Source organism: Epinephelus fuscoguttatus, linkage group LG3 (genome assembly GCF_011397635.1).
Source record: "Epinephelus fuscoguttatus linkage group LG3, E.fuscoguttatus.final_Chr_v1".
NCBI classification, from domain to species: domain Eukaryota; kingdom Metazoa; phylum Chordata; class Actinopteri; order Perciformes; family Serranidae; genus Epinephelus; species Epinephelus fuscoguttatus.
This window is the reverse complement of record NC_064754.1, coordinates 30,136,503-30,152,461: the sequence shown is the minus strand read 5'-3', so window position 1 is coordinate 30,152,461 and position 15,959 is coordinate 30,136,503. Positions and strand designations below refer to the sequence as shown.

The following is a 15,959-nucleotide window of genomic DNA, read 5'->3' as shown; positions in this document are numbered from 1 at the left end:
GTCAGTAGCACACTATCCAGTCTAGCTGAACAGAGAGACAACTGTACCATGCAGTGATTCCACACAACATAACACTCTGTATTACAGATTAGAAAAACAATAACAGGATCTGTTTGTTTGCTGCCAATGACCTCAGTTTACCTTGCTACAAATGTAATCTATATGTGCACTCCAATTTAGCGATGTACTGTTTTGTAAATAACCAGAGTATTACTTTACTGTAAGCAGGAGGTGCAGCAGAGAAAACAGTAATGATTCAATAACCTAGCACAGAAGCTGGCACAGCAAACAATAAAACATTGGTAGCTTTGATTAAAAGGCATCCAATCAAGTTCCTTGGCTGCATAATAACAATTTGTCCATTTTGTAGGGGCTTTATTTATTTATTTATTTTACCTTGGCAGCCTCTCTCTGTCCATCCTCTTCATCATCTTCTGCGTCTGCATCCTGATTTGCTATTTTCATAGCCGTTTCCAGGACACCCATGAAGTTCTGCTGACCCCCCTCTGTGCCCTGAAGGGGTGGACAGCCTGGAAGAGCAGCACACACAACTTACTGTGAGTATAAAGTGTAGCCTGGAGGCACAATCCTGAAGCACACCTGGGGTAAGTTACCTGGTGGCACGGGTAGATCGGACAAGTTGACAGGACGTCCAGCTTTGTTAGCTTTGATGGCATCCTGGTATTGCTGTTAAGAGAAGAAGAGATGATACATTATTCTGGGAAAATCCACCCTCGGACACTCTTACATGACAATATACTGTTACTTTGTGATAACAAATGCATTTTTGTTATGATCCAGGTTTTTAAACCTGCTTTTTAAAACCTGCCATGTTTATTTTGAAATACAACACCAGTGCTGTAAGACAGAAAAAATGCAGCATATTTGCAAGACCGCAACCTCCCCAATTTTTCCATTCCCACCCAAAATGAAAAGCGGCTTTCTTACATATAAGGAAAAAGAAAACAATACAATATTGACAAAAGCTTAACTCCCACATGAGAAATCAATGTCATCAATGTGCTTGCACTCCCACAAAATATACCTCATGCAGAACAGTTTTTTTTGTCCCTTCATTCCTGCCTCAGCCAGATCTACTTCAATTAAAGGTTTCCTATTTTTCCCACAATGCCTTTCAACAATCCCCAAGGGACAAGACAGACTTTATTGCAGGCTATTCTGGTAGGTAAAATGAGCAACAGTAGTAGTTACAGTCAAAGCAACAGAGGGTACTTCCAGTCAAAACAGAGTGAGTCACACACCAGTTATTCAGGGAAATAAGAGAAACACACCACAACCAAACAGCAGCACAGAGCCAGGAACACAATGTGCATCACAAATAGCTGTTTCTTTGAGAATATCTAATATCTAAGATCTAATTAGATGTAGTTACAGGTGACAGTATGCATTGTGTCTTAGAGAAAAATTATCTAGCTCTTAAAGTAATTGCAATAATATTAAAGGGCATCGTGCATACCTTGACAATGCGCTGGTGCATGCGAGCCTTACGATCATCTCCTTTGCTCTTGGCTCCCTCTGCTGCTGACTTGTATATGTCCATCCTCTGCTGCAGGGCTTCTGCCACAGTGCTGGGAGGACGCAGCTCTTTGCACGACACACAGACATAAACACACACTTTATTCTCTAAATTCAACATGGAATATTTTATTATCTCGAATCAAGGCTACCGTAGTCTTACCGGCCGTGGCCACCTGGGCGGGTGCAGGTGCAGGTGCAGGTGCAGGTGCAGCAGGGGGAGCAGGTTTAGAGGAAGACTGGGGAGGAGGTGCACAGTGTTCTGCTACTACGTCTCCTGCAGATTATCAGACATGAGTGGAGGGGTGGAGATGGGTTTTTATTATTATCATAACCTTTACTCAATCAGGTAAGCAAAAGAAATACACACAATAAAACACAGCCAGTTACACATGAGCACGATGCTTTAAATACAGATGTTGCCACAATGAAGCTACGAATTCTAAAACATGGAAGCTTCACACAGATCTTCAACCCAGCAGCACAGAGGATCTATACAATCAGCACAGTTTAAGGAGGACACCCAAGATTAGTGTCACCAATTCAGTGTCTGACCAAATGTCTCCCCTTCTGTTCCTGAGTTATGACATTGAATAATGATGCCACAGTGAAGCTGACCTTTGACCTTTAAGATATAAAATGTTATCATTCATCGTTTTATGCTTTTAGTTTTTACTTTTAGAATAAATTTTGTCACAATTAGCACATGAATTCTTGAGTTATGGCCAAAACCATGTTTTGTGAGGTCATGGTGACCTTGACCTTTGATCTTCAACCACCAAAATCTAATCAGTGCTCTTTGACTCCAAGTGGACTTTCGTGCAAAATTTGTCTAAGTTCTCTCAAGGCACTCCTGAGATATCATGTTCATGAGAATGGGATGGATGGACGGACAACCCCAAAAAACATGCCTGCGGCTACGACTACCACTGGAGCAGAGGCATAGAAATGACACTGCGTCGTTCCCTTCTTGTTGTTTGTGAGGACCAGCCTACTTTTTCATGTAGCACATTCTCCATCATAAAATACAGAGCACAGTGGTAAACTGCAGCAAGCTGTTTTAAGGTGAAATCTAATTCACAAATATCTATAAGACTGAATGATCTCAACATCAGTGCCATTATGTATTTACAGATAGGAGGAAGATGCAGGTCAGAAGTATGGCGTCTTGAGAATAAAACAGTTTGTCTCATCAATATTCAGTATAAATTTGAGGTTAAGCGAGTGATGTCTGAAGAACGTTAAACACAGGCTGTAATCTAGACGTGGCTTGAATTGGAAAAGAGCCATAAAGTGGATGTTATAAGCCTGTGATCTATCAGACAAATATGCACAAAACCAGTTTGAGGGTGATCCTCCAAACCAAGAAAATATAATTTGTTTAGTAAAATGCAGTGGTCAAGAGTATCAAAAGCCTTAGAAAGGTCAACAAAAATGCACTGATACCACTCAGTTCTCCGTGAAGGAATTGGAGAAAAAAACCCATTTGTAAAGAAGTCAGGCCATGGTGTGTGAGTAATTGAAACAAAAGTCAAACACTTTAGGAGAAAGTATTCCTTTAGTGTCAACACTGACCAGGAGGAGGAGGCAGTGAGCTCAGGTCTACTGGTTTGTCTCTGTCCAGTGCCTCCACCAGCACGTCCAGCTTCTGCAAAAAGGAAGGTCAGCTCTATCAGGATCAAATTTTTCTATATACACTTGCACAAACATAGAGATTTATTCATGTGATAACATAGACAATAGTTTTGTTACCTTGGCAATGAAGTAGTGCTGTTTTGCCAGATCTATGTTGCCACTCTGTTTGGCGTGTATGGCAGCTATCTTATACTCCCTCTGTCTGGACAGTACTGCCTGTTTCACCTCTGAAGGAAGGGAAGACATACATACGTGTTTGTGCGTGTGTCAAAATAAAATAGTGAACCAAAAAAAACCCGGAAAAGCTTGTTTGGATCACAGAAACATTTAGCAGGGATGTTTGTGAGCAGTAACAAATGAGCAAAAGTGATTATCAGGAGGACTACAGGAATAAACAAATTGAATTAAAGACTTTGCAGGACCTTTTAAAGACCATTTTAATGGAATTAAAGACCAAACTTGGGATGGAAATACACCTCAAAAGTGAATATATACTCTTTCCAAGTAAACACGCTGATGTCAGTAAAAAATGAACAGTAAGGGAAAATGACACTGATGATACTCTGTGGGCTTACAAAGAGAAAATAAATGAACAAGCAGCCTGACAAGCTTTAATTTAACAATACAGACTCACTACGAGATCTAAATGCAAAGAGAGGGCAAATTAGGGGCATCGTACACATACACATTTTGTGTTGAATCTGTTCTCGCATCAAATAGTGTTTCCCTTCTGTTAAAATCATTTCCGTTTCCTGTAGCGCCAACACCAGAAAGTCTTGCAACCAATCAAATCTGAATTTACGATAATTAAATACTTTTTAGGCCTTTTATTAGTAAATGAGTCTTTAAGACATTTTAAGATTTTTTAAGGACCTGTGGACACTCTGGATCATGTAGCGGTTGTTTTAGATGAGGCAGTGCTAATCTGATCATTCATGACTTTTTCAGTCGAAGAATAAATTGGTGAATTCAAAGTGTCAGACTGGACAAATTTCACATTTTTACTGTTGATGTTTGATGTGTCTTTTACCCCTTTTGAATTTAACTGTCTGTTACTTTCTGTAAGGTGACCTTAAGTGCATTCAATGGTGCCTTTAAATAAAATGTATTATCATTATTATTATTATTATTATTATTATTATTATTATTATTATCATTATTATTATTATTATTACATCTTGTGTGTTTACCTGAGTGCTGTGCGTCAGGCTGGCTGGGGGTGAGGGGAGAGATGGCAGGTGTTTCTGGGGTGATGGCAGCAGCAGGCTTTTGGGGCACAGTCAGATGGAGCGGCTTGGCATTAGGAGCTGTCGGTGCAGCCTCCCTCAGAGGTTTCTGATTTGTGGGAGGAGAGGGCACGAGTGTGGGTTCTGGCAGTTCTCGCTCCTTGATCGATTCAGGCTCAGCTGGGACGTTGGGCTTTCCACCGAGAGCAACTGGAGGTGGCATCTCCTCCTCATTGACTGGTTTTCCTTTCCTGACAGATGTCAACATGGACTGCAGTGTCTAGGGGTTCAACAAGAAAAAAAAATCATGAACATATGTTTCTAACATTACAAAGAACACATTTGTTTAAAATATCAAGTTCTAAATTCATATATAAGAAGTACATTTAGACATTTGAAAAAAGTAAACGGCAGCAAGATATAGAGATCAACTTGTACTGAGGTTGTGTGTGATGTTTTTCACTCTCTTTCTCTGTATTACCTTTAACCCACGGTCATATCTTCGACTTTTGCTAGTTTCCCCTGCAGCTTTGGCATTGGCAATGGCTGTCTTATACATGTCTATGCGATCCAATAGGCGAGACTCGACCCCAGTTGCACCACTGGGAGCCGCAGGAGGAGCAGAGTGGGATGTGACGCTCACTTTGGGAGCAGTCGGTGTGACGGCAGGAGGGGTGGGAGCAGGAGCTTGTTCCTCATCATCCTCTAAAACCTCATTTAGTTCTGCCTATGTCAGAGACACATACATATACATGGTTAAAAAAAATGATAGTTAAAGCAATTAAACAGCTAAGATTCACCATTATATTATATATGGGATTAAAGATTAGGAAGGCAACAAACTATAATTTACCAGTTAATCTGTTCACCTTTTTCTCGATTAATCAAGTAATCATTTAGACTGTGATGTGTCAAAATAGAGTGACAATATGACGACAAAATTTCTAATGAGGTCTTGAAATTACATGTGTAGTCCAAAACCCAAATATAATGAGTTTGCTATCATCATATAACAAAGAAAAGCAGCAAATTCAGCATGCTGGAGAAGCTGGGACCAGCCAATACCCAATTTTTTGTTTGAAAAAATGCCTGATACAATAAATCCTTTATCAAAAATACTTTTAAGATACTTCTAAAATTGCTTCAGCTGTGGGAGGGAAAGGGACAAAAACGGTTTGTGTTACCAGCAGATCTTCATCATCCTCCAAATCGTCATCCCCCATGTCCTCATCATCCAGGTCTTTCATACAAAGAGCTGCCATTCGCTCTATATCAGCCATGGGAACTGGAGCTGTATGTACACAAATACATTACAAACAGCACCTAAATCATATCTGGCATATCAACATTTAAACACGAGCACATGAATGAGACAGAGACAGAAAACTGTACTTTACACTGGTAGATGTCTTTTAGTTGCATCAAGGAAAACCTGACTTTTCTCACCTCTGCCTTCACCTTTCTTCCCTTGTGGTCTCCCTCCACCTCCGCCCACCAGATTCAGCAGCTCTGCCTCCAGCTCGTCATCATTTCCATCATCCATCCCTCCGTCTGGGGACAGGTCAAGGAGCAGCCCCATCTGAGACAAGGTGAGACAGACATAAGGAAGGGCAGGGAGAGATGTGCTGAATCATACCTGTTGTTGACATACTAACAGCAGATATTAATCACACGTCTCATTATCAGACATGAGGGATGTTACCTGTTTGGCTCGGGCTGCCCCTTGACCCCGAGCAGGGGGGTTCCGACTGCGACTCATGGACTGACCTAAAAGTTAAGGAGGAGTTAAAGTAACTGAGCCAATGGAGAGAAGAGGAAAGGAAGAACATATCGATAACTGAATATCCACCTGTACTGAGTCACTTCACTGGCAGCCACTTTGTGTCATTTTGTGTAAAAATCCAAACTGTTCAAACTGTCTTGTATCAAGTTAGCTTCTGAGCCCATGTTGGCTAACAGCTAGCACAACATACATGTTTTACATAGCTAATGAATGCACAGACAAGCTACTTACCTTGTCGGTTCCGCGGACCGTGACGTTAGTGCTACAGCGAGTCGGGTCGGTTATTTAGGGTGGACGCTGCTCAGACACGACAGGAGAAAAGTCAGAGCATATACGAGCAGAAAGATGTAATTTAACGTTTAGTTTGGGCTGTCAAAACAAGAACGGTAGGCTGTGGAATTTACTTCCGCCATTGCGTCTCCAGTGGCAACACACATTGCGCTTTACGGCTACACGAAGCACACCCATCACTGACGTAAAGCACCGACGAAGTAACGTTACACCTCCAGCCCACAGTTCAGGTGGATGGTTTTATTACAGCGGGAAAAATACACGGCAGCGTTTTGCCAGTGTTTATCTAACGTTACTGGGAATTAATTAGCTTAAATTAGTTATTTGAACATCAGTAATTTCACTCAGTATCCAAGTCATATCTACAACTTCATTTAGTCAGTCAGTTTAACTTTGTTGATGTTAGCTAGCTGCCTCTCAAATACATTAACTATTTGTTAGCTATTAGCTAACCATCAAGATACAAGTGTAAGGTAACAATGGGAATTATTTATGCTAGCTAAAAGCTATTTTTTCCTTCTATGTTGTTATATTTTTGTCACTTAGTTTATTCTTTTTATCCTGTAGGGAGAGAAGATGACCAAGGGAAAGGCAAAAATGAGCAGCAGTGGTAAAGGAAATGCTATTATCACATATCATGGGCTAACTTTGATGTGAACAGAAACAATGTATGGTTATTTGGTATTTGTTAAAGACCTAAATGTTGAAACTTAATGATAATTACTACTTGAAATACTCCAATCAGCCAAAACATTAAAAACACTGGTGGGCGAAATGAATAGCATTGATCATTTTATTACAATGCAATGTTCTGCTGGGAAACTTTGGGTCCCTAAAATTCATATGGATGCCACTTGGCATGCCCCACCCAGCCAAACACTGTTCCAGACCAAGAGCAAGTACACCCTCTCATGGCATGGCACTCTTATCGAGTATTTGTTTGACGTATTGATACAGCAGATGTAACCATGATCTATGGTGGGGCCCCTTGGATTGGACTTGGCTCTGACCTGTCAAGGCATGGACACAGGACCTCCAGGGGACCTCCTGTGCTGTCTGACAGCAGGGCATTGGCAGTAGATCCTTTGAGTACCGTCAGTTTTGAGGTGGGGTAGCAGCATGTCCCATGGATGCTCTATCAAAGTGAGGTCTGGGAAATTAGGGAGTCAGGTTGACATCTTGAGCTCTTTGTCTATTTTCTCAGGCGATTCCTGAATATTTTTTTTTTTACACTGTGGCATGGTGCATTTTTCTCCCGGGGGACCACTGCCAACGGGATGTGCCATTGCCATGAGGGGGGTACTTGATCTGCAAAGGTGTTTGTCTGCATCTGTGGATAGAGCATGTTAGGTGGCATCCATATGAATGCCAGGACCCAAGATTTCCCAGATGAACCTTGCATTGTTATAAAATGATCAATGTTATCAACTTCACTCGGCTGTGGTTTTATTGTTTTGGCTGATTGGTGCACAGTTGCTCCACTTTATCATTAATATGCTCATTTTAAGTGTTAATCAATCAGTGGTGATGGAAGTATTCAGATCCTTTACTAAAGTTAAAGCATAAATACCACACTGTAAAAATACTCAGTTACAAGTAAAAGTACTGCACTGCAAATGGTACCTTAGTAAAAGTATGCAAGTATAATCAGGAAACGTGTAGTTGCAGAAAAATCCTCACACTTGTGGAGCTGGATAAATAGTTATATAAACAAACACTCATATTTTATAAACTCTTCATATGTTATGTGTGCAAAAATCTGTATTTGTAAAGTAACTAGTAAGGAAAGCTGTCAGCTAAATATAGTGGAGTAAAAAGTACAATATTTCTCTAAAATATAGTGGAGTAGAGGTATAAAGTAGCATGAAAGACAAGACTTAAGTAAAGTACAAGTACCTAATATTTGTACTTAAAGGTCCAGTGTGTAGGATTTAGAGGCATCTACTAGCAGAAATGAAACATAATATTCATAACTGTTTTCATTAGTGTATAATCACCTGAAAATAAGATTTGTTACATTACCTTAGAATGAGCTGTTTATATTAACATACAGAGCTGGTTGTCTCCCACAGGGTCCGCATTTTGTTCTACAGTAGCCAAGAATGGACAAAAACTGACTCTAGACAGGGCCATTCACATTTTGCGTCAGCCACTGCAGTTCTCCTTCATGCTTGGAACATGAGAGAAGTTTCAGTTCTGCACCTCAATAGTAGATGTCACTAAATCCTACACACTGGACCTTTTTGTATAACACTTGAGTGAATGTACTTAGTTACATTCCACCAGTGTAATCAGCTACAGTGATTGTTTTAATTGAGCTGGTCCTTGTCTGTTAAGTCACCTCAGCTCCACCCCAGCCTCGGACACTCAGGTCCAGGAAGAGGGAATGTCCAAGTGATGAAACCTCAGAGACTGATGATGCTCAGGCTGCTCTCCATCAGCAGGTAATGTAGGTGATTGAAACAGGACCTACATTTACATCTTATCAGGCCATTTTTTTAACACGTTTGTTTTGTTTTTTTTCAGGATACTGAAGGAAATAAAACAGCAGTAAATGAAACACTGCTACAGTGCCACCAGTCCCCTCTGCAGGAGTCTACTGTGATTTCAGCTCAACAGCGTGAAGCAGCAGAACAGGCCTCTCTCACCAAACAAGATCCTGACACGGGAGAAAAACATACAGAAGCAACTAATGTTAACTTCAAAAATGTGACGGCTAAAACTTTGGAAGAGCAAGAAGGGACAGCAGTCACCAATCCCAACAATGATTCTGAGCTGGAGGTCTTTAGAGTACCTGCTGATAATGATGCTGATGAGAGTGGAAAGGACAAAGAGGAAATGACTAGAGAGGATTGTAACAGATCACCATCTCAGAAATGCGCCGATCAACTCAAGGTCTGCCTGCCAATCTCTGAAAAGGGTGATGGATCTGCTCTGGAGGAGCAAGTGGGTGCAAAGGGGAACTCTCGGGGTAATTTGGAAAGCAACCAAGAAGAACCTGTCAGTGTGTACGTGGCTGATGTCAAGGAAATCCCAAAGGAAGCAGCAGCTGGGTTACCAGCCAAAAAGAAAAGAAGGATGGGTATGTGCGGTCTGACAGAGAGGGAGAGGAGTCACTTTCTACAGATGCAAAAACATGAAAACGGGCAAAAAGTAGCGGAAAGGGTTGAGAAGCAGATTTGTATTAACACAACTGACCTTCAGCCTCAGGAAGAGATTATATCTTCACCCACCTCATCATCCTCACTGTCCATCTCAGTAGGCAGTGTCACAGAGCGGAGGGAGGCAGAGATAAAACTTCAGTCCAGTCATTGTGGAGGGGATGACAGGTCAGATTAATGTCAAGAGGAATCTGTACTCTATCATGGAAGCATTTTAAGTCATATACACTCCTTCAGTAATATTTAATTGAAATCCCTGGAAAACACTCCATATACACAAAAAGATACCTAATTACACTGACAATTTGTTCATTTCCCCCTTGATGATAACATTGTTTGTTCACACACAGGGCAGAAACTGAAGTCCACAATGCTATATCAGATGCCACCGAAGCTGCGAGTAATCCAGGCTGCTTAAAGGGAAAGAGCTGTGGGGTTGAAGGAGGCACAGAGTCTGGTCCAGAGCAAACTGGTGACACAAAGTCAGACCCACCTGCAGTGGAGGAAGAGGAGCAGGTTCTGGGCAATCAGGAGCAGCAGGAACCTGAGGGACACACAGCTGAGATTGTGGCTGCACAACCTCAGGAACAAATGAAAGAAGATGGGTCAGCAGTCATAGACCAAAGTCCTGCCATCACTTTTTACTCTAATCCGACTCAAAATGAGGAGACTGAAAACCCGGATGCAGCCAAGGCTGCCCCTGTGTCGGTGAATGGTGTGATCGGGACAAGACATGAGAGCAAGCGAGAGTTGGTTGGTGAGGCAGGTGCTTCATCCACAAGCAGGTGCTCAGGAGGATTCAAGGCTGTGGAGCTCTGTAAGGCTGCGGTGACACCCAGTGGCTCAGAGAGGAAAGACAGTGTGAGTGGTGGGACACAGTTACAGCTGCCAGTTTAGTTATGCCTTTTGTTGAGACTGTCAGAGGTGTTAGTTAAAATCAGAAGACATTTTTTCGTTCGGTGTTTTACACATGGTTTCATGCCGTTGCATTATCACATAATGTGTAGTGTTTATGACTAAAGCACCAGCGACTAAAGTTCTATAAATTAGTACTGAAACAATCAGTTTGGTGATCACCAGACAGTTAATCATCAGCCTGACTGAGCAGTTGTTTAAGTCATTAACCAGGAGAAAATGCAGAATATTAGCTGGTTCCAGCTTTTCAAATGTGAAGATTTGTTGCTCTTCTCTGACACATCATCATAAATTGAATATCTTTGTGATTTGGATTAATAGCTGGACAAAACAAGTTTTTTGATGAAGTGACCTAAAGCTCTCTGAGTTTGTGATGGGCATTCTTCACTGTTTTTTTTTTTTTTTACATTTTATTGGCTAAACAATGAATCAGTTGTTTGATCAGTTGAAAAGGTAGAAATGATGAGAAAAGTTGTTTAGGAACAGTCTCACTGTAAATCACATTAACAAATGCAGCTACACAATAATTTATATGAAGCTGCATACTTAACAAGCAACGTGTAATCTTTAATAGACATCTGATCAGTGTGTAAGATTTAGGGGGATTTTGTGTCATCTAGTGGTGAGGATTGCAGATTGCAACCAGCTAAAACTTTTCCAGGTTAGATTCACTCAGTGTTCATTTTTTAGGTGGTTGGGGGAACCATATCTAAACTCTGAATAAAGCAGTTTCACATTACAAATCAGTGTTTCTCTGACGCTGTTCGGCTCGTCAGGGACATGCTGCCAGCCCAGCACCTGCCACAGTGTACTCACTGTTTTTCTCTGATAACTTAAGATCCAGACCTTCAGGAGGTTTTTAATGGGAGCCGAATTTTCTGCAATGGTCTCTTCCTCTCCATAACAAATGGACCTGGTGATTTAAACCAGTAAAAACACACAGAAAAAGCAGTTTCACTTTAAAAAAATCTGTGTTTTTCTGATACTGCTTGTCACGGAAGGGCTGCTAACCACAGTGGCTGCCGCAAAAATGCGAATGGCCTTATCTAGAGCCGCCAGTATTTACTTTGTCTGTTCTGGGCAATTGTAGAAACAGAGCTTATGCCATGGAAAAGGACCCGCTCCCTTTGTAGATATGAGCGACTCATTCTAAGGTAACAAAACCACAACGATTCTTCTTTCCAGGTGATCATACACTAAACGAAACATAGGCTACTTGATGTATTATACTCCATTTCTGCCGATACATCCCCCTAAATACTACACACTGAACAATTAAAGGAAGCAACGCTGAACATGAACTTCATCAAATTGATATTTACTAAGGTATTTTACTTTTTACCTCCTAACTTTACAGAACTGGTTGATTTATTTTTGTTACACACAGTGCAATTACGCTGATGAACCTGGTGCTGGTCCTTCTACTGTGAACGCTGAGCCCCCTGAGACCCAGGACTCCTCTGACCCATTTGGATCTGGGTGCTTGGATTACGTGTCAGACTCGCAGCTGTACACCATTGTTCTGACGTAAGAAAGAACTCCAGGTTTTAGAAAGAACAAACATTGTTAGCAAGCACTATCAAAAAGTAAGTAAGAGAAGGAAGGTGGTATACTAAAACAAAAAAAAACTGTGACTATCATGTAGTGAATTCGTATAGAGAGGTTTAATTTGGTATAATTCTTTATCTTATCCTAAAGAAGTCAACATTTTTAACAATGAATTGTCCTGTGTTAACATATCTACACATTTTCGTACTCTTGTAAAATAAAAAACCTTAAATTTAGGATTCAAGGTAATATGCCACTGTTTCAGTCAATCCAACTTTTTCCCTTTCTCTTTATCCAGTGAGGAGGAGGTGATGGAGAGGGATGAAGAGCCTGGATCTCCAGACCATCATGAAGATGCTACACAGCTGATCTGTGGACTCATCACAGAGCTCTCCTCTCTAAAGTTAGTACATGCTTAATTGTGTGTTCTATCCAATCTGTTTTTTTTATCATCTTGTCTCCTTTTTGGCCACTTTAATCATTTTTTCCTAACCTCCCTCTGCCTTCACTTCCTGCTCCTCTCTCTTGCCAGCTGAACTTTTGACCTGTAATGCCATTGGCCAGTTTCATCCTCACCTCTGTGCTGTAATTGGCTGGAGTGTGTAATCAGCTCTGTCAGCTGTAGACTGCTTGGCACCTTTTTGCAAGGGCCACCAAGAGTTCAAGCCTTTAATGTGGGAGGATGGTATACTGAGGAAAGCTCTGGGCGACACATCAAACTGATACACTATTATGGGTTTAGTACCAGCCAATAGACAACGTATCCACCCTGGAGGAACACAGTAGAAACAAACAAATGCAAATCTTCATGAGCAGAAATTTGCAGGTTTCAGCTAGACTGTGTCATTTTAATGATCTGATGGGCTAAAGGCAAAAAACATGAAAAGAAGAAGTCAATTTTTCCCTCTGTCAGTCATTTATCCTTAAACGTCCAGTGTGTAGGGTTTATGGGGATATATTGGCAGAAATGAAATATAAGTATGATTTCTTCAGTGTATAATCACCTGAAATTAAGAATTGTTGTGTTTTCATTACCTTAGAATGAGCCATTTATATCTACATAGGCTGCAGGTCCTCGTTTATGGAGGTAGCCCAGAGTGAACAAACCAGACACTGGCTGTAGATAGGGACATTTACCATAGTTAGCAGCCCCTCACCAACAAGCAGCAATAGAGAAAAACAGATTTTTTTTTAAGTGAAACTGCTCTATTCAGTGTTTGTAGCAGTTTAAGTAACAGGTAGTTTATTGGGGAGAGGAGGAGACCTATATTTGGCTACTGGTAAAAACCTCCTGAACATCTGGATCAGAAAAAAGATGAACACACATTAGCAGGTGCTCGTCGCAGACGGGCCAAACAGCATCAAGGAAACACTTGTTTTTTAATGTGAAACTGCTTTATTCAGTGTTTTCACTGGTTTAAATCACTAGGTTTGTTTGTTGTGGAAAGACAAAAATGTCTGCGGACCTCCTGAGCAATGAACATTGAAGAAATTCTAACTGTGATAAGTTTTAGCTGGTTGCAATCTGCAATCCTCACCACTAGATGCTAATAAATCCCCTCTAAATCTTACACACTGTTCTTCAGCTGGCCTAAATCTGGGTGTTTCTCAAAGTCAAGGAAAGATCCTGAAACAGCTGCATTTCAAGGATGCTGTCTCATCAAATCCAGCCTAAGGACTGTTCCAATGTCAAGGATCCCTTAAATTCCACCAAGAACAGATTCCTTCTTTCAGAGAAACTTCAAGGATGCATGTGTGTATCCTCGGTACAAGGCGCCCACAATTCTTTACTCACAATTTGCTGGAAGTGAAGGCAGGGCCTCTTTAATGGGATCTGCACCAGTGGAGCTCGGCAGGATTTGGATAAATATGTAATTTATTTGGATTAACATCTGCAGGAGTTTTTATCATACAAGCATTTATTTTTTTAAAAAAATGATAGAAAATAATTTACACTTTCCAATCCGTCCTCTGCCAAATAATGAGCTTTTTAAAATAACGTGATTTTAGACAGGCTAAAACAAAAAGGTTTTTAAATTTATCATTTACAACAGTGATGGAGCACTAAGTGCCCACACTGTAGCAGAATTCTAAAACTACTTTTTACAAAAGTTACATTTAGCCCACCTGGTTTTTTGAAGTATAATCCAGAAATATATTCTCCCTAAAAGTCACGTGACTCTGAAAAAACTACTAACATTTGTTCAGATTGTACAACATCATTAGAGAGTGCCAGAATGATCACAGTACCCTGACACCCATCAGTCCCGGAAGGGTTAATGACTCACACCTGTGTGCTATGAAGGACACTTGCCTTTCCTCTGTAGGACCCTTCCTTGGAAGAACCTGTCCTACCAAGGAAGGATCCTTGACTTTGAGAAACACCATCAGTCTTACTTTTTCATCAAATGCAAATCTGGTAGAAAGAGAAAAGTTATTGAAACTGATAATTACCATTTGTCCTCTGGTTGCTTCCTTCTAGTCGTAAAGTAATGGCCGCTCACAGAGAGTTGGAGAGCCTGCGCCGTAGCAGTAAAAGTTCAAGGAGCTCCGTGCGTTGAGGATTTGTTACAAGTCCCTGCCATCCTGATCTTTCTGTTGCCCTAATGGTTTGTGGGTAATTAAGGTATTTATGCCATTGTACAAATGTTTAAATGTCACTGTATGACTATTGCTCTTCTTGTATTACTGACTGCTGGCGTGTTCAGTTTAATGGCTTAGCTGTTCTAGCTCTCCCCAAATAAACCTGTGTGTTTATTGAGTCAGCAATTTGAGTATTATTCTGGAAGTAATTGGTGATACAGCCAGAGAAAATCTATACCGAACATGGCTTGCTTAAAAAGGTCCACTGTGCAGGATTTAGGGACATCTACTGGCAGAAGTTGCATATTCACAACTATGTTTTTTCGTAGTGAAAAACCACCTGAAACTAAGAGTTGTTGTGTTTTGTTACCGTAGATTGAGCTGTTTATATCTATATACAGGGGGGATCCTCATCCACAGAGTCCGCCATGTTGTTCTACAGTAGCCCACAGCAGACAATATCAAACACTGGGTCTAGATAGGGCCATTTGTGTTTTGGCATCAGTGCTGTAGTTCTACAAGCTATGCAAGTTTCAGTTCTGCAAACTCACTGCTAGATGACACTAAATCCTTCACACTTAACCCTTAAAATTTGTTATAATTCTTTTAAAGAACAGAGAGTGATAAAAAAGAATACACACAGACAGATGTTTTCACTATGTATATTCTGGCATACAATAATATTCACACAGATTAATTCACACATTTCTTTTCTCAGAGTGAGAAGAGCTTTTACGGCATTTTAGAAGAGCCACATGTACAATATTGAAAATAAAACAAACATGCCTCAGGAACAGGTACAGAACACGAACACCTCACTCATATATTAAAAATAATAATTTTAAAATGCTGACATGGTCACTTGATGTTTACATGCTGTATTAAAGTTATTACTGATAGGTCTTCAGAGAAAGGTGTGACAGTGTGATGATCCTTTAATGCATGGGCAGGAGGTATGAAACTGGATATTAAGTGGCCATGTTAAAAAATGTTTCATTAAAAAAAATAAAACTTACATTGTCTTTTCTTTTTTTCTCCTCCCAAACATATCTGGCAGTCGTTATTGAAAGAACAATACAAAATGAAAACCCCCAAAGGGACGCTGTTAGAGAAGGCAAGGCCGTCAAAAAGACCAGCTGGGAAATAACTCCAATCAGCTTTAAGAGAAGGCTACACGGCAAACGTGCCAAAGCATGCAAATAAAACCCAAACTACACACGTGATAATAAACAAAACCACACTCAATAAAAGGAAGTTTCAGCCCTCTGTGTCTTTTTGCTA

The 15,959-nt window shown here is 40.6% G+C and overlaps 2 protein-coding genes across 4 annotated transcripts in view; one reads left to right on the top strand and one right to left on the bottom strand.

Moving 5' to 3' along the window:
* cc2d1a (coiled-coil and C2 domain containing 1A) overlaps positions 1 to 6,600 on the bottom strand; it is a 31,027-nt gene extending 24,427 nt beyond the window's left edge. Inside the window, exons 1-12 of the mRNA XM_049567504.1 lie at positions 6,412 to 6,600; positions 6,100 to 6,164; positions 5,844 to 5,976; positions 5,582 to 5,688; positions 4,879 to 5,124; positions 4,362 to 4,677; positions 3,289 to 3,398; positions 3,112 to 3,184; positions 1,700 to 1,813; positions 1,478 to 1,605; positions 615 to 687; positions 397 to 530 (exon numbers count right to left, since the gene is read on the bottom strand). Of these exons, the coding sequence (XP_049423461.1) occupies positions 397 to 530; positions 615 to 687; positions 1,478 to 1,605; positions 1,700 to 1,813; positions 3,112 to 3,184; positions 3,289 to 3,398; positions 4,362 to 4,677; positions 4,879 to 5,124; positions 5,582 to 5,688; positions 5,844 to 5,976; positions 6,100 to 6,156 (1,491 nt within the window). The 5' untranslated portion in view covers positions 6,157 to 6,164; positions 6,412 to 6,600. The remainder of the gene's footprint in view (positions 1 to 396; positions 531 to 614; positions 688 to 1,477; positions 1,606 to 1,699; positions 1,814 to 3,111; positions 3,185 to 3,288; positions 3,399 to 4,361; positions 4,678 to 4,878; positions 5,125 to 5,581; positions 5,689 to 5,843; positions 5,977 to 6,099; positions 6,165 to 6,411) is intronic.
* On the top strand, positions 6,576 to 14,711 carry LOC125883277 (uncharacterized). Of its 3 annotated transcripts, none has more exons than XM_049567506.1 (8): positions 6,576 to 6,701; positions 7,039 to 7,081; positions 8,809 to 8,915; positions 8,998 to 9,800; positions 9,983 to 10,493; positions 11,935 to 12,074; positions 12,394 to 12,498; positions 14,578 to 14,711. In XM_049567506.1, exons 2-8 carry the CDS (start codon positions 7,048 to 7,050, stop codon positions 14,654 to 14,656), a joined length of 1,779 nt encoding a protein of 592 aa, XP_049423463.1. In that variant the 5' UTR covers positions 6,576 to 6,701; positions 7,039 to 7,047; the 3' UTR covers positions 14,657 to 14,711. The 3 variants fall into 3 exon arrangements, with proteins under 3 accessions (XP_049423463.1, XP_049423464.1, XP_049423462.1); XM_049567507.1 differs by having other exon boundaries at positions 6,636 to 6,939; XM_049567505.1 differs by having other exon boundaries at positions 6,636 to 6,944.
* The last annotated feature ends 1,248 nt before the right edge of the window (positions 14,712 to 15,959 follow it).

Bases quoted from the DNA above. Each gene is read 5' to 3' on its own strand.
- LOC125883277 (XM_049567506.1), top strand. From the start codon at position 7,048: ATGACCAAGGGAAAGGCAAAAATGAGCAGCAGTG. The intron at 9,801-9,982 runs GTCAGATTAATG...GTTCACACACAG, and splicing joins CATTGTGGAGGGGATGACAG to GGCAGAAACTGAAGTCCACA. The intron at 12,499-14,577 runs GTTAGTACATGC...GCTTCCTTCTAG, and splicing joins ACAGAGCTCTCCTCTCTAAA to TCGTAAAGTAATGGCCGCTC.